A 21,656-nucleotide genomic window follows, 5' to 3' on the forward strand; every position below is an offset into this window, starting at 1 on the left:
GTTTGTCAGGAGAGAGACCTAAATATTTGAATACACCTAGACACTGCTTGCTTCGCCCCTCTTGAGGTTTCAAGGAAGTGGAGATGGTCCGGGATTTTTTTACGCTGAAGAATTCTTTCTGCAGAATTCTGCCAGTTTCTCCCAAAAGTAGAACATGTTCATTTTGTCTACATTATAGAGATATTTCCCGGAGCGCCAAGTCAAAAGCGGGAGCAGCTGCCTTTACTGCCCAGTCAGACGTAACACAGAGGACACTTTAAACATTATTCATCAAACAACTTAGACTGAGAGCAGGAGCTGGGAAACCAGAGGGAACACGATAGGTTCAGCATTCGCTTGACACACGAAAATTGGAGGCCATGGCTTGCTCGTTACCCTCATCGAAACACTTCTTCGAAATTCAATTTGCACGAATATCATGACGACGTCAATCTGCGGCATTTTGCAGCTCATAGATGGCATACAATCAGAAATACAGTGTTTTTCATGTTATTATTGCATCCATTTGTTGCATCAGTGATAGCAGGTCACCGTCTTTTGCCGCTGCTATTTGCCTTCGGTCTCTCGCCTCACCACCCCAGACTACTTTTGTCTGAATAAAGTTTTAAGCTTATGATTAGGTTGCCTATAACACTTCTTCTCATTTAGGAGGTGCATGGAATGTGGAAGACCGAGACAGTCAGTGCCCTCTTCGCGAACAACGAATACACGGTTCCGCTATCAGGACTTCGGAGCAACGAAGCGTACGATGTGCGAGTCTTGGTCGTGGATCGGGATGGAAATTACCGGGAGGACGATGCCAAAACTACACACTTTCGAACCGAATGCGGAGGTATGCCGAGTAATGAAGCCGAAGGAGTTGTTTGCAATGAAAAGTGTTTCTTTTTCAGCCCCGAGGCTACCACCTCAACGTGTTCATATTGACAGCCGGAGCACCAATGTAATCGTTGTCACGTGGCATGTAAGTTCCGTATTTTGTTACGTAGTTCCGTGTTCCGTATTTTGGCTACAAGGTGAGGGAGACCTCTTGAGGTTAAGCTTGGTGTCAAGGATTCAGGAAATATTCTACTTGTGTGCATTTCGCTCTAGAGTACTCTGGATGGTTATACCACATTACCCATCGAAAGTGCCCAAATAATTAATGTAACACAACCTACTCAACCGGCATATCGCCTACTCAAGCAATAAAATGGTGTTCATCTTTCGAACATGTACTGCGGGGCTTGCCCGTTTCGCTTTCGCTTCGAATATCAGCCTTGGGAAACGATGATTTTAATGACAATAGCCTGCACAGGGCTTGGTGGACGCTAAATTTCAGCCTGCCTGTTTGTCACCCGAAACACTCAAAAGAACAGAAACGAACTTATCAGCTGCAAATGACGTTTGGGAAGATTCACTGCAGAGGATCGAGTCCATAATTGATTGGAGAATGCTGCAGCACCAGCGATGGCTGCACGTAGGGCAGGCAACTGTTGGCAAATGCTGGCGCTGATCGTCAGCGCGCCGCAGACGCTAGCATCACTGAAGTTAAAACTCGATGTAGTAGGGTGTGTCATGAAATGTACATACATAGGCAGTGTTGACCGAGGTAATTAAAGGCGCATCGAGCACACTTAATCTTGCTTGAAGAAGTTACTTAAGATGCTCAGTACTACGGGACGATGTGAAGGCAAAAGCCTAGTCTGTTGACCTGCTGTTGAACTCTCTGTTGAAATTTCATCTTTTCGTCGGGCCACTGCATCCACAGCCGCTCCCGCAACGGTAGTACGTCGAGCGGTAGTTAGAGCTGCTTTAGCCTCTTCCGCCGTGGCGTACTTGCTCAGTATTTGCTGCTCGTGACTAAGAACTGGTGCATCGTCACCCATAGGAATGTGGAATGGCGCACTAAGCCCATGCGGTAGAGTATACCAGATGAGTCCGGAACGTTTTAGGTCTTTTGCCGTTCTTCAAAAACCTCTCCCGGATACCGGCGTTTCCCTTTAGCGACGCGCTGCCCTGTTCGCGCTCCCACTTTCTGTACCACCGATTTTTCGAAAAGGGTTATACACCTCAAAACTTTTCATGAAACATCTACGACCTTCGCCTAAAAATTCGCCGTGGTTGTCGTTCTAAAATGCGAGGTGGGTGGGGACGCACTGGCGTCCATCTATATTTAAAGAACAAAGAAAACGTGGCGCAAACTAAACGTGGACGAAGAAAACAAGGTAACACAGAAACAGGAGCCACGTTACTTTGTCAACGTCTAGTTTTTCGCCACGTTTTCTTCTTTCTTTAAATATGTACAAACTAGCTCAGCAACAAGTTTTGTTAAGTCCATCCATAGGGCGCGAAGTCGATGCACGAATAGTTTCTGGAATGGAGATCGAAATCAGCATCACGCAATAAAGCGTAACCAGCTAACGGACCAATCTGTGTTGTCTTCGATGCCATCAACAACGAAGTGTAAGATACCATACATTTCCTCCGCTATTTCTAAAGAACGGTGGTCTTTCCTAACGTGACATGTCAGTTATAAAGTGCTGTTGATGCACCGCAACAATGGAGCAAGCGACGGAAGAAATGGTGGCTGACCTTGGTCCGAAAAATACCTCCAGTGTTTAAAGCGTGATGTTCATAGAACAGAGCGCTGACAGCCTGTTATTGTTCCGTCCCAGGCGTGTACACGTGTGATTTGAACATATTTGTTCATGGACCTAGAGCAGAGGTCGGGCGGCCTTGTATAGATGGTGATTGGTTTTGGATTTTTTCATTAACCTGCCGCAATGGTATGGGAAGCATTCATGCCAGAAGTGCAAGCACGGGTCTGAGACAAGAAACGGCTCGTTGCATGATGGATTTGGCAATTTCAGTTACGGCGGCGAAATGCAGAAGCCGTCAATAGTATTCTTGCAGCTCGGAAACCTGAAAACAGGTCATGAGTTATTTGTAGAACTCTTAAAGTTCTGCCTCCCAGTCATCGAAAGTCGTACCGAATGTCCTGCCGATCCAAACCGGTGGGCAATAAACATGCCGTATTCATGACCACTTAAGTTTTACGAACGCACATGTGAAGGAGAGTGTTTTTAGCACTTGGTGGAAGGGGCGGGGGTGGCCGAGGCCGGTTGCCATCTTTCAAAGGGGAAAAATAGCGAAAGAATATACAATACAAGAGAAAAAAAGACAACGACCACGGTGCTGACTTACAACTGCCATATAGGTTTACATTTGTGGGCATATGTGCCTCCACGCAATAGATGGCGGCACCACTTCAGCAAGCGCGCGATTGCTCCTCTCAGAGGCGCTCCTACAGTGTCCAATCAGCGCGCGCCGTGTGGAAAGAGAGAGACTTAAAATCTTTGAATGCACTGATACAGTGCATGCTTCGCCCCTCCGTACGTTTAACGTCACTGGAGATGGCCCAGGAATGTTAAAACTGCGTACACCATTCCCAAATAATTCACTCAATGGCTTCGCTGTGAAAATTACACCTCGAATAGCTTTGCATGTGGTTACCGTTGGTAATAATATGTGAACGGACCTAGTTCAATTGCTTGGAATGTTAACGCCAGGATGTAATAACGATAGGCAAACTAAACTGACAGTGGCGGGTAACGCCGTCGGCGTACTAAACCTACGACGATGAAGACAGGTGGCGCGGAGCGCTTGCTAGAGCCGGTACGGCCGAGTTCTAAATACATTGCATCTCTATGTAGCAGAACCTTTCAACAATAAGATCGCTTCACCATCGATTCAGCCAGCACGATACCTTGCGGAAAAAGCTACCTATTCGGCTTTTTGTCACGACAGGGAATATATTGTGTTACCAAGTACAGGCAGCAAGCCACTTGTCCATCACGAGTTGTCGATATCCGCTTTGTATGACGACGCCTCTTGAAATCACACGCATATGAACTTCTCAGTAATATCATTTATTGTTACAGTTGCTTCCAATGCCTTAGTCACACCCTTGTGGCTTCCTGGGGCAACAATGGGAGGATGACATAAATATAGGGGAATCATATATATCGGTTTATTAACACTCAGGGCCAGCTTTTTCCTGAAACCATGTTTGTAATCATTGCGTAAAACCGATTACTGTTTGATGGTTGTGTGGGAACGTCTGGAGTGAAACATGTGGCTCTCGTCAGGATATGTTAGAAGATGTGGAAACTCAAACACGTACATAATTTTGGTAATAAATGAACCTACCAACCATGGTGACACGATAAACTTATATGAAACGCCATAGGCCAATAATGTGCGAGATTACAGTTTCTCTTCGTGGCTACAAAAATACCATTTTACTAAGTTTAAAGTTGCACATTGTAAACTTTTGTCCGACAGCATGAAACGGTTGTTTCAATTCTTATTGTGGCAAACACTTCTCTCGTATCAAGAATAAATCCTATTGTATTGAATTTTCTTTCAGTACTTTTAAAGTGTTTCTGATACGAGTATAATGAGGCCGGTCCTGTTAATTACATATTTTGAAGGAATATTGAGCATTAGATAACACAAGCCCTTTTAAAATAACCAGAGAACTTTTAACACGCTGCCAAGTCTGCGAGTGCTACAGGCGAACCAGCATAGATTAACTCGAAGATTGTAAAATCGTGTAGTATAATTGATAAGTCAACACAAACTGCTGTACGCACAAACATGCATGCATGCATACACACATACATACATACATACATGCATACATGCATGCATGCATACATACATGCATGCATACATACATACATACATGCATGCATGCATACATACATACATGCATGCATACATTCATACATACATACATACATACATACATACATACATACATACATACATACATACATACATACATACATACATACATACATACATACATACATACATACATACATACATACATACATACATACATACATACATACGTGCATGCATACATGCATGCATACATGGACACATCCATACATGCATACATAATGCATGCATATCTGCATAGAAAAGCGTGACGCGAGTTTGAGGCAATTCCATGAAATCAGCGATTTGAGGTACCCAAGTTCTATGCACACGGCTTCAAGTACTCCCGCATACAGTGCTATTATGTTCGATATTTGCGCGTCCGAGCGTAGAACAGCGCCTTCTTTTTCGGCTTCTTTTCGTTCCCACTGCTTTAGACCCCGGCTCGGGAATATTGGCTTTGCGGGAATGTCAACATCGTCCTTCAAATGAATGGAAATGTGGTGGAACGAGCTACGACGCCAGGAGTGAACGTGTACCGGTTTTCAGTGAATCCGTACACACGAGTGGAAATTCAGCTCCGTTTGAAGACGCCTAACAACAAGTACAGCGAGTGGACACCAAAGTTCACCGCAACCTCCTCGGAGGATGGTAAGGTTTCTATTTCGCATGCTAGTGTTATGTGCGTAGTTCTATGCGTAGCGTTGTATAAGCCTAGGCAGTACACATCACAACAAGAAGACATTTATTTGTGCGAAGTGGCCAAGTTTAATGCAAACAAAATACAGGACTATCAAGAGACAATGCGGCGTTTATTATTCTTAGTTACTTTCATGTAGGATCGAAGTCTGCCGTAGCTTATTATTTCCTTGACATGTCGTGACTCGTGCGTTCGATAAAGAAGTCGGTATTTGGAACGAACAAACAATATACAAGGACAGAGGTTTCCTGAAAAGCGATGCATAGTGAAACATTGAACACCAGCGTAAAAGCTTTGTTTTTTACATTGATTGTATATAAGCGCGTCATTAGGATTCAGAACGGATCTTTTATATGTTGATTGCGTATTGTATTCTGATGCAGTGTATTTTGAGCACTCGTTTTTCGCGCCCCGTTGTGATGTCCGACATATCGATACAAATTTGTTAGTTTTTAAAATGAGCTGAATGGCGGCTATAACTGCTGTCCTGTCGCTTATTTGTCCGTTTGTTTTTGCTTTTTAACGTTGCTGCACCAGCAGCCACCTGCTGCATCGATATATCTTGCAAATGTCGCTCGAATTGCTAATGTGTTGAAGTGGAAACGTGAGTACGAGCGCGAAAAGGGGCAGTCAAACGCATGAAGAACTGAAACGAAGGATTCAGGAAAACGACCGCGACGAGATTTCGGGGCGCTGATTGGCCCATCACCTTCCACTTCGACTGTAGCTTCGGAAACTGACGAAACGGCGGTAGTGAGGGCTGGCAGAAAGGAACGTTCAAATTAGCCATATCACTTGGTTGGCAGACTGTGCTTTGGCTGTTTAAGCCTGCATAACCGGTCACGCCGAGCTAAGCGACAGCAATATCTTAGTGGGCGCAGCATCGTAGTTAAATTAAACACCCTCGCGATGCCAGTCAATCTGGTCTCCCTAACTTCTCACTGTTTTGTAACTAATTTTCTCTCCACTACTCTAACTTCTTAGCCATCATTCAGCCTCATTACTATGGCGGTAACGGTTATATCTGCAGCTAATCTGGCCAAGATGATTGTGCCAAATTGATTTCTGCGTTCTGAGGCCACGGCAGCTTTCCCCATAGACTACGTTCTGCGTTCGAGAACCAGAAAACCAAGTTGTGCCCTTCGTGGTGGGGACACGGCGTGGTCACATTGACTATGATGCCAAACAGTTATCCTTGGAGGAAAGTTGACACCTTCAGTTGATGAGTGCCGGTAGCATGAGAATACTTATGGCAGAAATAATTTGCAAGCAAACACATTTAGTCGCAAAAGTGTGTGTAGTTTCATACCCGTGTTGGAGAAATTGCAAGTTGGTGCTTATGTCAACTCTCAAGTTTTGTTTTTCTTTTGTCTGAAGAGGAATAGCAGCAGTACAGACATATCAAAAGGAAACGCAAACCCGGAAGACATTATCTTAAATTGTGGTTTATCCATGCTTTTTAAAGTTAAGCTGGGTATGCCTAGGTTCCAAAATTTGATGGCGTCCACGGGGGAAAACTCTCCCCTAAAAAATGTTTGCGGCTCAGCTCAGCTACCCTTGGATATGCAAAGCAAAAGCTTGGGTTATTCTGGTTGAGTCTTGGTTTCGCTTGCTTAACCTTTGAGGTAGCTTTATTGTCGACAACGGCTCAACGTCGTTCGGTCCCGTGGAACACGCACAGAAGGAGGTCCGGCCTCGCTTTCATTCTCAGCGAACGCGACTTGTCTGTTTCACGGTGAACGTGGCGTAAAATGAGTCACATATGCCGAGACGACCAAGCAGCGCATGCGTGGAAGGCGGCGCTTTTTGTCGGCTGCCGATCCGCTGAGCGGGCGTTCCCAAAGAGGCCGCCGCCGCTAAGTCGCAAAACGACTAAAACGGGGCCTTGTGCGCAGCGCCGTCGGCGGGCCCGGGCGAATCACGCGATGCGCTGGGACGGTTGTGTCACAGGGGTTGTGTCTCCGGTGAAAAGGTGACCCTGCGCATTGTCCACAAAATCGCTGGACGAAAGTAGTAAAGCTTCGCTTTAAAAGTCAGAGCGAAAGAGACAAGTGAGAGCGGAAGGGCTAACACCGGGAGAAAACCCTTATCACGGCTCGCGTCGGAGGGGAAACTCGGAGCGCGTCGGAGCGGAAACTAAAGAGCAATAGTGAAAGAGCCAACGACACAACCTAATGCATATCGCCGCTCGCGTCAGAGCGGAAACTTTCCTTAGAGTGAATGTTTAAAAGCCACGTGTGAGTGAAAGAGCCTATTAAACATTCCTTTCGATCTTTGTTGGCGAACCATCACATAGAGTTTTGACGTGCACGTCCACACTTCACCTAGTATATTCTTTTTTATCTTTTACACATTTACCGATTGAATTTATGCAACTGCTAGGTACGTATATACATTGACGGCACTCATTATTGTGTCATTCCATGGGACACTTTATTTTGTTTAGTGTTAGTTGTTTCAATGCTGTGCGTTTTATTTGTTCAATAGGTACCTTATTTATTTCTAAGATATGCAATCTTAACAATTCACTATTTACGCGTAGTCTCTACATTTCTTTGCATAAGATAGGTAATACAAAATTAGGTATCATTCCAGCTAGCAGCTACAATTAAGCTGTTTCTGTGTATGCTACCAATAACAAGGGGTGCCTCTACAGTTTAGTACTCTGGGACGCCTTTCTGTATTGACTATATTCTAGGGGTGTACCATTCTGTGACAACAATAAGGTTCAATTCTATTGTATTCTATTCTAATGCAATCGCATATCGCTAAAGCAACTGAATGTCACCACTCGTGTCGGAGCTGTGTGTCTCTGTGAATGTATAACGTACTACATGAATGAGTGTGCGCCTGATTGGCGGTGTATCACAGCTACCGCAAAGCCATCATTACTTTCATAAAAAATAAGAAACACGAAAAGAGGAAACTGGAGAAATAGATTAAGCGCGTATCCCTCTGGATTTGCACAAGCATACAAACATAAAAAGCATACATACATAAATACATTCATACATACATACATGCATACATACATACACATACACACATACACACACATACATACATACATTCACGCATACATACATAATTACATAAAATGGGCAATTTAATATCGCATAATTATCAAGTAGGCAGAAAGTTCTCTGCCAGTCACCACACCAGCTAAACCATCTTCAAAGGCCAATAATTTCTTTTGTTGCGTACATCGTTGTCGATGAGAATTTGAGGTTCTGCGACCAAATATCTTCTTATGCTCGAATACACTGAATAACCTTAGACGGCGATCAAAAACATCACAGCACATCAAACACAATTAAATGTAATCAACGACAGTGTTAGGCGTTTTCCTCTTTACAATGGCCGTAATTGTGCTGTTTGAACCATGAAATATTTATTTTTTTATTTATAGCATGTTTTGTAGCGACGATGCATTATGACAGAAGGCTGGGTGAGGAAACACAAATGACAATTCCATGAACTGGCACAGCCAACTATTTCATTAAGACATAAAAATCTAAAAAGGTGCACATGACTAAGTAACACTGAGACAATGACCACATCAAAATTCACTAAGCAAGCGGGTAAAGGTATCAATACTTTTTTTACTAGAGCGGAAGAATTGCACAGAAAGAGTTGTTATTGTGTGCTCTCCAGTTCCAAATTTGTACCAATCAGCGCAATTTTTGTCGTTCAAACATTTCCTTGCTAAATTGACATCTTATGCTAAGTAGATATACCTGTCCTTATGACCTATTGACAATGCTGCTTTGCTGCCAAGCAAACTAACGCTAAATTTAAATTAGGCTGGGTCGCCTATTTTTTGAATGCAAAATAAGACAAAAATGTATCAATCAAGCGAGGGGACGCTCCTCTCAACAGGAAACACACGGACGGCCGCTGGCCAGTAGCCATTCGTGCATTTGGCCGCCGATATGGTTCGCTTCTGTGTGAAGCGACAATTCGCCAGGTCAACATATTTTTAAAATCACGAGCTAACTGGCCCAGCAATTAAAGTTAGTCGAAAAAGGAACGACCAAGCGACTCAATTAAAGGGGCGAATTAAAATTTCGTTTGTCGTGTCAGACAGGCATGGGTATCAGCTGGAATGTTCTCTGAACGGGCTCCTCCTCCGAATCGTCTGAATAACGACCCTCATAAACGTTTTCATGGAGCAATGATGTCGGAAATTGCCCCAGGATGCAAGGAATGCAACAAAAAGCCCTAAAAAGTGTTGGAATAAAATCTTTGCTTTGAATCTTTGTAATGGTGGAGACAAGATGAACGCTTTGCATGAGTTTTAACGTAAAATATACATTGTGTGTGACTTCAAGCGAAAGTTTGCCCGTACGTACGTGTCATAAGGCGTAATCATTGTCATCATCGTCATCATCATCACCATCACTATTATAGTTACAATCATCTACTCCTCCCTTGAGTAGAAAATTTCCCCGCATTTCCCCGAGGGGAAGAATGTGAAAGTGCGAATGCACGAGTTGAATTTGCGCGGTTCGGTAATGTTCGCGAAAGAGAGATCACACACACACACACAACTACAAAGAAAGAAAGATGCATTTATTCACAGACACCTATTTGTGTTGTTGTTGTAGTTGATTGCTAGAGCGGATCTCAGCTTTGAAATTTCGTGTCAGTACTCCTTTAGGCGGGTGCATTAGCCCTTCTCACGCCCGATTCCTGGCCAATCCCCCACGTGGGTATGTGCCATGTCAGCAGCCAGGCAGCGCGCGCCCATCTCCCCCCGTTGCCAAGGAAGACGAGGAGATACCTGGCCAATCCCCCACGTGGGTATGTGCCATGTCAGCGGTCAGGCAGCGCGCGCCCATCTCCCCCCGTTGCCAAGGAAGACGAGGAGCGCGCGCACCCGCAGCTGTTGCTATGTGGACGGACGGCGGTCGCCGGAATTCAGGGTCGCTTATAAAGTGCATTCGCACTTAAAAAATAAGCATGAGTGTAATGACGCTATCGGTCTTCCTAAAAAAGGCTGTCCTTGTTTGAAATTTTTGGCTTTCTAAAAGCTACACCTACAAGGCGCGTCGTAATGGAGCGCCTCTGAATAATTTCGAACACCTGAAGATCCTTAATGTTCAATGAAATCTCGGCACCAATGAGTTTTAGCTTTTCGTCTTCATCTGAAAAGCAGCAACCGAGGCCGGGATCGAACCAGCTTCATTAGGCGAAGGAGCACAGTGTTGCAGCCATTCAGCCACCTCGGCGGGTTAGATCCTCGTTTTGCATCCGATGCCACCGGGAAATGAAACAAGTAGCGGAATCCTATCGCAAAATATAAACATCCCTGATTTTTTAAAGAAAGAAACAATGCAAATGTCACCAGGGTGTGCTGTTCACATACAAGTGTTTTGCAGGGATGATACCTTATTGCAGGAATCAGTTATTTAATAGAATATTTTAAAACAGCATAGCGCCTTCCACTCACGTGAATTTATAGGAAGCTGTTTGGTATATCAACGTATTGTGCAGCTTCTGTTTCACTTGCGACCGTGCGCCTGAATCCAGGGACAGACATACAGACAGACAGACAGACAGACAGACAGTCAGACAGACAGACAGACAGACAGACAGACAGACAGACAGACAGACAGAGCAAAATATACAGACAGACAGACAGACAGACAGGTAGACAGACCAACATACAGGCAGACAGAGAGACAGATCAAAAGTTCTTCATTTAAGTAGCCTAAGAAAGACTCGTATTTAAAAGTGGCCAAAGGGGATTTTCCATGCAGTCATCATTGTGCATTCAGTTTAAGAGGCTCCCGAAAACGTCACATTTGCAAAGTGTAGTGAATTTTAAGTGCAGAGCACTTTAGGGGGTCCCGTTGGCGTCGTAGCTCCCTCCTCTGGTCCCAAGTAGAGCCCCATGGCTTTACATCGTAGCGGCTGTTGTCGCGACGTAACCAAGAGGCTTCGAAAGCCAAGCGGTTTATATAGTCATAAGCATTCGAAAACTGTGAACCGCTGGGGCTTGTCATACATCTCCCCGTTGTGGGAGCGCAAAGAAAACAGTGGGTTCCATTGAACCAAAATATACGTAATTAACCAGCAGCGCACGCGTTCATTTAGTTAGGAACGCAAATTGGGTTGGTTTTTACGATAGTTATCTAAAAAAGTGGACGTGCGACGCGAGCACGTGCGGGAGCAAAAGCAAGCACAAAAAGAACAGAAGTCCCGCTGGCGCAGTTTCATGGAGGGGGCACGCGAGCTCTGCGAAAGCGGGTAATTTATTGGCATTGGGTGGCAGCACTGAAAGGATAACGGCGCTACAGCCCATTATGGCGAATCACTGCTCAGCAAATCCGACAGCTTTCACATTGAGTGGAACAGGTTTAATTTTTTCAAGTGCAGAACACTTTAGAGGCTCCCGTTGTCGTGGTAGCTCGCTCGCTGGTCCCAAGTACAGAGCCCCACGGCGTTCCATCGTAGCGGCTGTCGTCGCGGCGTCCCACAGAAGCTCCGAAAGCCAAGCTGTTTATATGTACAGAATCTTTAGAAACCTGTGAGCCGCTGGCGCGTGTCATACATCTCCCGTTTGTTTAGCGCAAAGAAAACTGTAGGTGCATGTGAGGCAAAGTACATGTAATAAACCGGCAGCGCCCGCGTTCATTCTGTTAGGAACGCTGGTTGGGTTGATGTTTAAGATAGCTAGCGAAAAATGTGGCAATGCAACGCCAGGAAGTGCGGGAGGAATATCAAGCACAAAAAAAACAGAATTCCCGCTGGCCCAGTTTCAGGCAGGGGGTGCGCGAACACTGGGAAGGCGGGAAATTCGCAATGCGTTCGAAGAACATATATTGAATTCATCAGGAGAGGAATGAGACAGGGCGGCGAAAAGCGTGATGGGTGGTAAGAGTGAGCGGATAAAGGCGCCACAGCTCGTTACGGCGAACCACTGCTCTGCATTTCCGACATCTTCAACAATGAGTGGAACAGCTTTAATTTGATTTTTTTCAGCAGTACACGTAGCATTTTATTTGCTATCGCAAAAATCAAGCGTTTCTGAATTTTTAATAAAAAACAATGTCATTGTCACCTATGTGAGTGAGTGAGTGTAGACTTTATTAAAATCGCCTGCAGGCGGCCTCCGTTACCGAAGTGCCGTGACGCGGCCCTACGTCTTTCCGGCTGGGCTCTTTACTAGGCAGCTCCCTCGCTACTAGCGTCGAGGCCCTCCGGCCTGCCCGCGCTGGGCGGCCGGACCCTCTCGGCTTTCGCTCGGGCGATGCTGTTCAAGTGCCGCCAGGATCTGCTGGACGGCCTGTAGTTGTACGTCCTTGTCACTGCTCCGCGCCGCGGTCAGGTACCACGGCGGGATCTTTGTCTCCATTGACGCTTCTGTAGGTCTTGCCGAGCAGTCCCACAGGATGTGAGCCATCGTAGCCCGCGCGCTGCGGCACACTTTGCACGTATCGTCCTCGTATTGCTCGCGGCACACATGCTTCATGATGACCGGGGTCAGTAAGGAACCCGTCTGCAATTGTCTTAGTACCACCGCTTGCTCCCTGGCCAGGCCGGGGTGCGGCGGCGCCATTTCTCTTCTTCTCATCCTATAGTATGTCGTGATTTCGTTATATGTCCCCATCCTGTCTTTGGTTTCCCCCCACAGTTCTTTGCGTGATATTTTGTTCTTGTTCAACAATGTTGACAAGTAGGGACATTGCCACCGGACTTAGACGTTTAGATTTGGTTGTGGGTATATAAACATATTGTGCAGCTTCTGTTTCCCTTTGGCCTGGTGGCTGAACCGACTCACAGACAGACAGACAGACAGACAGACAGACAGACAGACAGACAGACAGACAGTTACAGACAGACACAGAGAGACAGACAGACAGACAGACAGACAAACAGACAGACACCAAACGTTCCGCGTTCAAATAGCGCAAGAATAACTACCGTCTTTAAAAGCTGTACAAGGAGATTTCCCATGACGTTATCATTGTGCATTCAGTTCCAGAAGCTCCCGAAAATATCACGCTGGCAGAGCGGAAAGAACACAGCCTGAAGATCAAGTGGGATTCTCCTGTGCAGAAGAATGGGGCCCTGACAGGCTACAAGGTGGAAGCAGCTTGTCCATTCGCATGTCTTAACTTAGTTTTCCTATGGTTACTTAGTTGTGCGAGCACGCATTGTACGATCGCGTGAAAATGACGTGAGTTCTCGTTATTCTCGTTTAAAAAAATTAAGGCATGATTTGTCTAACACAATTTAATCCTCGCAACCTTCACATTAATGGAAGGCATCCTAGCATAAAACGAATGAGTCAACCCAGACAAAAACTATTCAGAAGCTGCCAAATGGGGGGTAATGGTGGGTAGGGAACCATAGGTTTTAATGGCGTTATACAAAGGCACTGTAAGCAGGTGCTGTGTTCCCTTTATGATGACTGTGTGGATGATGCTAGCCCCGTACAACTGCTTTTTTGCTCTTTTGTTTCTGTTTTGCGTACTTCAACGTCAACCGGACGTGAGGTATTTTAGGTCCGCTCGAGCCAACCGCGAGAGATAGCTGGTGTTAGTGCAGTCATGTTGCTTAATTTTATCACACTTTAAGAAAATGATGGTACGCTTCAAATTAATCATAACAAAACAAACCAAGCGTCTGTTTTTAAGTGATGTAACACCACTACTCTCAGTTATGACCTTACGCTTTTTTTCACAGTGGCCAAGGTTTTTTTTTGCATTATACTTTAGAGGAAAGGAAACCTTGGGTACCTTGATGGAAAACGTAAATGCGTGATATAGGAAGTAAGTCTTCTGTGTCCGCAGGTATGAACTGTGCCACCAGTATCACTACTAGATATATTAGTTTACCTGGAAATCGTTCCCACGTAATCTTATGACAGAAGCGAAATATGTAATAGTGCGTTTTATTCTAGCTAAAATTTGGTTTAAGAAAGCAATTTTAATAATTCACGCATAATGAAGGTGCCTAAGAACATTATGTGTTTCACCGAAGTATGCTGCGCTTATTAAGGATCACTTATTTCTGGAATTAGTTATTAAGTAGATTATTTTAAAACAGCGTAGTGCCTATCACCCAAGGGATTTTATAAGAAGCTGTTACGAACTGAATTATATAAACCAATGTAGCAAGAATGATAACAACGACCAAACGCCATTGATATAGCGATTAAGTCTTGCTTTTGGTGCATTGGACACCCCTTACGTATGCAAGTAATCGTACCCAAGTTAAGATTCTGAAATTCATCAGTATTCATCAGTATTCAGTCATCAGTATTCATCAATATTCATCAGTATTCGGTCTTTCCCATTGTTTTTCTGCTGCGCAGGCGAATTTATCTCTGGTTCATTCGTTCAACGACATACTACCCCATTTGTGGCCTTCAGAGTCAATTTCACTGGAGGCCTCTGACCACCGAGAAGTTTACTTTAAAAATTTATCTCCTGGATCTACGTACCTTGTCTGCATCGAGGCCAGCACGAATGCCGGTTTTGGAGGAGCTGTTTGTCAAAACTTCAGCACCAAGGCTTCTAGTGAGTACTTTCTCAATATAAAATCCTTCAGTGTTTAATCATCACTGATGTCATTTATTAGTGATAAAAATCTCGGGTAAAAAGAACGTCCTTGAAAGGTAGTATTAATATGCAGGCGGATCTTGTCCAGCGAAAAGACATCGATAAGGGGAATAAGTAGAGGTACAAGATTTGCCTGCTCGGATCCACTGGTACCACGCCCAGATACCTCTATGGGTGGTTAGCTCCACAGTTGAAGTGCATTGAATGTACCTTCAGCACGGTGCTTAGCATAAACTGCAAATTAAGAGTCAGCTGAACTGTAATATATGTACCGCCAGCAAAGCACCTAGCCCAAATTAATAATTTGTTGTCTGCGGGCATGGAAAAAGTCCCTTTTCAGTTGACGTAAAAAGCGTTCGTTGACCTTTCCTGAACAAGACATCAACTATATGAAATACTGGAATGTAGTTTCCGAATAAGCAAGCCAGTATTTGTGCAACTCATCAAAGAATCGAGCAAGCCAGCTAACAAGTGGCTGTTTGAACAGTATGTAACATTGACAAAACACCAAAGCAATAAAGGAACTGGGGATCATCATAGCACCCTTGGAGAAACACCGTGCAGTCTTGGCCATTTCCTACTGTAGGTACATGCCTTGTGTGAGTCACGGTATGTCCTGCTCCCCGTCTAGCGTGCAAGCCGGCAAAGCTCTAGTCCAAATACCCTGGAAAGCCGCCTAGGCTCAAGTGCTACAGGCCGCCGCGTAAAGGACCGAGCCGTTCTTTTGGTTCCCCGCTCCCTGCATATCTGTATCCCCACGTTTTAACAACTGGGGCTGTTCATCATGATTATAGTCGACGTACATATTTAATTCGCGTAAACAACTTGTATTTCTGTACTGGCACGCTTTTAAGGAAAGAGGATCGGGCAAGCGAATATGGATTCATCAACAAAGTACACACAAGAGACAAGGTAGGTGGAAGACACAGGCATCCCTCTAAACTACAAAATATAGACCGAGCGGGGGAGTTGGCATATAAGGACAATAAAAACTAATCCTGCGCGGCGTTTAGACAACACTGCCAGGGATACCTGAGCCAAATATTACACGTGCACGTGAAGCAGTATGCTCGCAAATCTCAATTAAAGGTGCAGGAGAACCAACCGTGCTCTCTGAATTTTTCGTCATTGAGCACTTCACGGCTTATTTCTCGAATTTCCGGTGACGATCCGCCATCGTCGGCGCTGTTCACTACCACCTGTCCTACCTGAATCTGTACGCACAGTTTTGAATGCTCCCGGAGTTGGATTGACGAACTCAATATTTCACACTTTCCACCGGACTCCACTGCAAGCGTTTATTGCATCAAAAACTCTCTACCAGCCTGAGCGCGCGCAAGCGAGAATGCACCAAGGCCTGCACTGTCCCGCATGAAACCGGAAACAGAGCACATTGCTCACAAAAAAGAGAAAAACCCCCGCCCTGTGATATATCGAAGGCCGCTCAAGAGAACATCCCGAGTCGCCCCCCTTTTGCGGGGGAAAGCGCGCAGCCTTCGTCGGGTAGTGGAAAGGCGAGTTGAGAGGGAACGATTATGCGCGATATTAATCTCGCGTAGCTCTGGTGGCACTTAACGGATTTTCATACTTCTTGCGGGAGGAGATTGCTAGGACAATGATAGACTTTTGTGCAAGTGCTCAAGAGTTTTTTAGGGAGTTTAAAGAGTTGCAGCTACATTAGAGCTATCAGGAGTATAGTAGAGAGCTCGGGAATAACTTTCACTCCTGGGAGTTTTTTACCGCGCGCTTAAATTTCACACACGGGCATTTCCGCTTTGTGCCCCCATCTGAAAAGTGGCCACCGCATCCGGGATTTAACCCGCACCATTGGGCGTAGCTGCACAACGTCTAAGCCCCTGCGTCAGCACGCCGGGTTGGGTACAAACTTTAATGGCGACACCAAAATGAGTCAACGGCCGCCACAATACAGTGGTTAAAATAATAAACGGGAGAGCTTCGTACTCTTTGCTGGCGGCTTTGCGCGATATATTTTACATTGTGTTCAGGCAGCCCTATAGCTGTTACAAGGGTGCGCCGAAGGTTTGAAAAGGTTGGGAGTGACGCAGCACTATCAAAAACTTTATTTTGCTTCATATCTAGAGCAGCAGTATTTTTTCCATTTGTTACAAACTGCTGAAGTATAAGGCAGTTCTGATAGCATCCAGCCGATGAGAGTTTGATGTGCGCAACGGCAGCAATGAGCTCAGCTGTGTGATGAAAAAGACAGTTTAGGTATAAAGCATAACAACCTAAATGGGCATATCTAAAACAACATTGCAAGTTCCAATAATTGGTACCGCAACATTTCTGTTCATTACTAATTTATTTTCGTGATATTTTAATTACCGAGCAGTGGAGCGCTTTTCCAACCACTCCTGAAACCAGTTGCCAAATTTATATAAATCGTATTCGAAAACACGACAATGTATTGCTATGGCGTTATTACAATGCTTCCACGTTTGCCCAGAACATGGTTCGAGAGACCATTGAGAGCATTGAGAAGTTTTTTTTTATTTTCAGCTTCGGAGTCACCGCACAATTTCAGATCTACGATGCAAACTGAGTATAGCCTAAGAATTCGATGGGATCGTCCTCACCGAGCGAACGGAGCCATCATAGGTTACATGGTAACGTCATTTCCTGCTTTGCATGTAGGCAACGCTAACAGCGCAGTGGTTCAGACATTTAACTATGTGTAGTTTTTTATTTGTAAAACACGTTCATAGTTTTTGAAGGATATTTCTACGCAGAATACTGAACAAAAGTAAAGGCGGACGTTTACAAAAAACTCACGGCGAACCATTTGTTCTATTTAAACAAAAATGCATTGAAAAATATATTTGGGTGAAATAAAACAGGTGGAATTTATCTTGAATCTCGTTAATGAGAAGCATTCGACCATAAAATAGCTTTGCGGAAACGAACGTTCTGATAGTGACATCCCCGCTAAAGGAACTCTTTCATACTATGCTCTAAACGACGCGGCTCTTGGACATGCGAAGCACATCGGAGCTGACGAAATTCCGGGGAGGTTCTATTATGCAATATATTAGCCCTAGTTACAACAGCAGAAATGGAAATTTGGCGTCGACACTCACCTGAAGTAAAAGGGTCTCTCCTAAAAAGGTGCTAAGTGTTTATCGCGTGCTATTACTTTGTCGAATTTCTGAATGCACCTTTAGATTAGGATATCTCAACAAACTAACAGAAAAGCCCTGCAATATGCTTTTGTCATAAGTTTGAAACCTCTAAATACCCCTAGTTTTATATTAAGCACACCTGACTACAAAACCGTGCTGAGGCAGGCCGTGGTGGTGCAGGGTGACGTGAACGACTCCCATCACGACTGCAAGCTGACCCATTACTTTGGTGCTTCTGGCTTCATTAATGTGGAGTAGCATTCTTGTATAAGGAGTAGTGTACTAGTACACGCTTTCCACGGCCGACGCTCGTGTGCGCATTGCTTCACTACACCATGTTTGTTACCTGTCATTGTTTGATGTCCACATTTCTTCAGATTAGGAAAAGCTAGAATACAATTCCCGAAAGCTTTCTAAACAGGCAGCCATGCTGGAAGGCGGGCTGTACAGCTTTTCAGAAGGAAATGATCGTTCATTTTCTCTTTTTTTCCTCCACAGGTGAATTCATGCCTGGTTCATACGTTCAACGATGTGCCAGAGAAATCATGGTGCCCAAACGTGGTTGTTCAGAACGTTTCTGCCACTACAGAAGTTTACCTTCGTGACTTATTTCCGGGGTCGACGTATCTTGTCTGTGCTCAGGCCAACACCATTGCTGGCTTCGGAGAAGCCGCTTTTGACAACTTTACCACCAAGGCTTCAGGTTAGCATTTACCCTATTTTTGTATGCTGTGTTTTCGGATTCAAATGCCAGGTTTCAAGCCTTGTAGTCTCACGCTGGATGCACGGTGTAGTAGGAGATGGCCACTGAGTAGTTTGGCCACTCAGTCTATCCCTTTAATAGGAAGATAGCATGTGCGTAGGCTACATTCAATTTTTTCACAGAACTGGTTTAAAAAGCAGTGCTGTTCTGTGCATGCCATCCTTCTTCTGATTAATTTCAAAAACATCCAATGACGCCAAGAATAACAAAAACAATTCTAACTGCGGAATTTACAAAAAGCAATATTCCCAAATTGGTATTTTTGTTTAGGTTGCGTGTCTGACTTCGGGGTAATATTTCCTTGCGTATCGTGTTCACGGTGCTGGCAGTGACTTGCGAGCAAAGAGCAAGTGGGTATTACTACCGTAAAATATTGGCATCTTGTCGGCAATGTTATAAGAAAGATAGAGTAGCTTATGTATCTGAGGGGGCATGAATGCCCTGTGGTGAAGAAGAGGGACACGGAGGGAGGGTTTGTTTGGACGCATCGCCGTTAAAGGTTATGCGTGTCGTGCAAGGTTTGTGAGGTCACAAACCTCTTGCATTGGTAGTGATCATTTCGTTGTTAGTGGTTTTAAGATATTCATGTAATTCGCGGGTTCCCCGAAAAATATTCTTGTGCGAATGGTTATGACAAGAGTCGGTCCATGTCACCACACGAGCTGGTGGAAACCACTGGTTTGTGTGCATTATTAATTGCCTAGTGAGGATGGGTCTGCGCGAATGCGTTACAAATGCGCTTCCTCTTCTGCAGGGAGGACCCAAGTTTCAATAGAGGCTCGTGAGCAGTGGTGAAGTGCGTACATTATCTTATCAAAAGATAAAAAGTCAAATGCCGCTAAAAACACTTCTACTATGAAATATACTGCACAATGAAGCATGCCACACGGTAAGGGCAGAGTCATGTTATCTATGCAACGTTAACACCATTCCAGCGAAGACAACTACAGCGAATTTGCCGAATAAACGAAGAAATTCATGTGTTCTCAATCACTAAATTGTTGTTTGATGAAAATATACGCCTTGCCGCAGGCGTGGTAACACTGCTGGAAGGTTTCGATGACCATGAGCCATCCAGTTCGGCAACGAAACTGAGGAATCGATAAACTTGTCACTGCGTCTTGTGACGCAGGATCGGTTGTGATGGCCGACGATTACGTCTCGGTGGATTACCAGGCCTAGGTTTACTCTTACCTCACATCTGACGACACTGTTGAGGCCATCAAAGAGAATACGAATGCCACAAATTATTAGGCAAGCAGTGATGATGGGCTTGCACAGGAGCCAAGCATTATGAATACCTTTGAACCGTAGCTGAATTTGACGCGCGGCAGTTATATATCTCGTCTCAACTTTACGTCGTGCCGCAGCACGTCTTTAGCCTCTGCAGGATCAGCTCGGTGGTAGTTGCGATTCAGTGTGTCATAGTACTGTGCAGAAGAAAATTACTGACACTTTTTTTTCCTATTCCAGTTTAAATCTGATGATTCTTTCGCTCAGTATGCTTATCTGCTTTCAGTGAAGTGGGAAACACGTATAACAAAGTGCCATATATAAAACAAGTATCGCATTCCCACACGCGGCATTATACACGTGTTTGACTGTATTGGGAATGGGAATATGATTACAATACAGGCAGCGTTGGATGTGTGAGCTAGATCGGTGTGCCTAATTCTGTAATGCATGGGGGGTTAGTGTCGTGTTGCCATATATCTTAGTGACCATTGCCTCCCCTCAGCGTTTGAGCGTGTTAAGTAGGGCTAGTACACCGATTGCGGCAGCATCTTGCAGGCTCTTGCAGCCTCTTGCGACTCTGTGCTTTGAAGATTATCAGACAAATTTGCCAGCCTTGTTGTGGTGGGTGGGTGTATCGTGATGGGCGCCTTGCTTCTGGATTTCTGTGATATGATCTTCGTCCAGGTCACGTTAAGCATCTCCATATAATGATCAGCACCTTCTCCGGTCAATCTCCTGTCTTCCTCAATGCACCCTTGTAAAAATTCATCAAATTATACCACTTCCCACCCTTGATATCCTCATTGAAGAGAGCAAGTTGTGTCTTCAGGAGCATCTTGAGCAGTCCGCTCTGAGCAAGGATACGGGCTCACACGAAACCATGGGCCGTAAATTCAACCCTCCTGGTTTCCCATTGTCTTTTCCAAAATATGAAACGGCCACAACTGGCATCCCATTGGTAACTTATGCCTCAGCGGCCGGCAGTAACCCGCGTGTTTGAAGTTCGCACCATTTACAGAGACAAGATGGCCAAATTACCGGATGGGAAGTTGGAAAATGACAGCTTCACGGACGCCGTTATGCACGCATTGAGGCTGCAATCGGATGGACATCTTCAGGCGTCCCTTTTCTAATCCATTCCCGGCAATAGTCTAAATCGTCAAATGCATGTGGCCTAGCTGGAGAATGCAGACTCATGGGAGGCTTGGGAGCTCTCCACTGCGTCCGCGACCATTGTGACTCTCTCTCAGCCCGGAAACGTTGCATCATTACGGACTCTCACGTCACCCTTAAACAATTGCACAGGACATTTATTTTTTCCATTATATGGCTGCTAGCATACTTTACGATATCTGAGACATAAAACTGGAAGGCATCGCCATCCGAATCACGTGGACAACTGGACAAACGCCTGGGGCGCACGACAACTATTGCTATTAAGAAGATTATTTCTGCTCAAATCCATACCAAATAAATATCGGTGCCCAATTACCACGGTCAGGTATAAGTAGCTGTTTAACAAAACAGTCGGCCCACAG

At 44.9% G+C, this 21,656-nt stretch overlaps 1 protein-coding gene across 1 annotated transcript in view; it reads left to right on the forward strand.

Annotated features, from left to right (window-relative positions):
- LOC144162800 (uncharacterized) overlaps window positions 1–21,656 on the forward strand; it is an 85,700-nt gene that overhangs the window by 36,327 nt on the left and 27,717 nt on the right. Inside the window, exons 9-15 of the mRNA XM_077693461.1 lie at window positions 649–832; window positions 891–961; window positions 5,145–5,358; window positions 13,392–13,498; window positions 14,733–14,937; window positions 17,500–17,606; window positions 18,618–18,822. Of these exons, the coding sequence (XP_077549587.1) occupies window positions 649–832; window positions 891–961; window positions 5,145–5,358; window positions 13,392–13,498; window positions 14,733–14,937; window positions 17,500–17,606; window positions 18,618–18,822 (1,093 nt within the window). The remainder of the gene's footprint in view (window positions 1–648; window positions 833–890; window positions 962–5,144; window positions 5,359–13,391; window positions 13,499–14,732; window positions 14,938–17,499; window positions 17,607–18,617; window positions 18,823–21,656) is intronic.

Source organism: Haemaphysalis longicornis, unplaced genomic scaffold (genome assembly GCF_048455015.1).
Source record: "Haemaphysalis longicornis isolate Haplotype H1 unplaced genomic scaffold, Haemaphysalis longicornis Haplotype H1 scaffold_12, whole genome shotgun sequence".
Lineage (NCBI taxonomy): Eukaryota > Metazoa > Arthropoda > Arachnida > Ixodida > Ixodidae > Haemaphysalis > Haemaphysalis longicornis.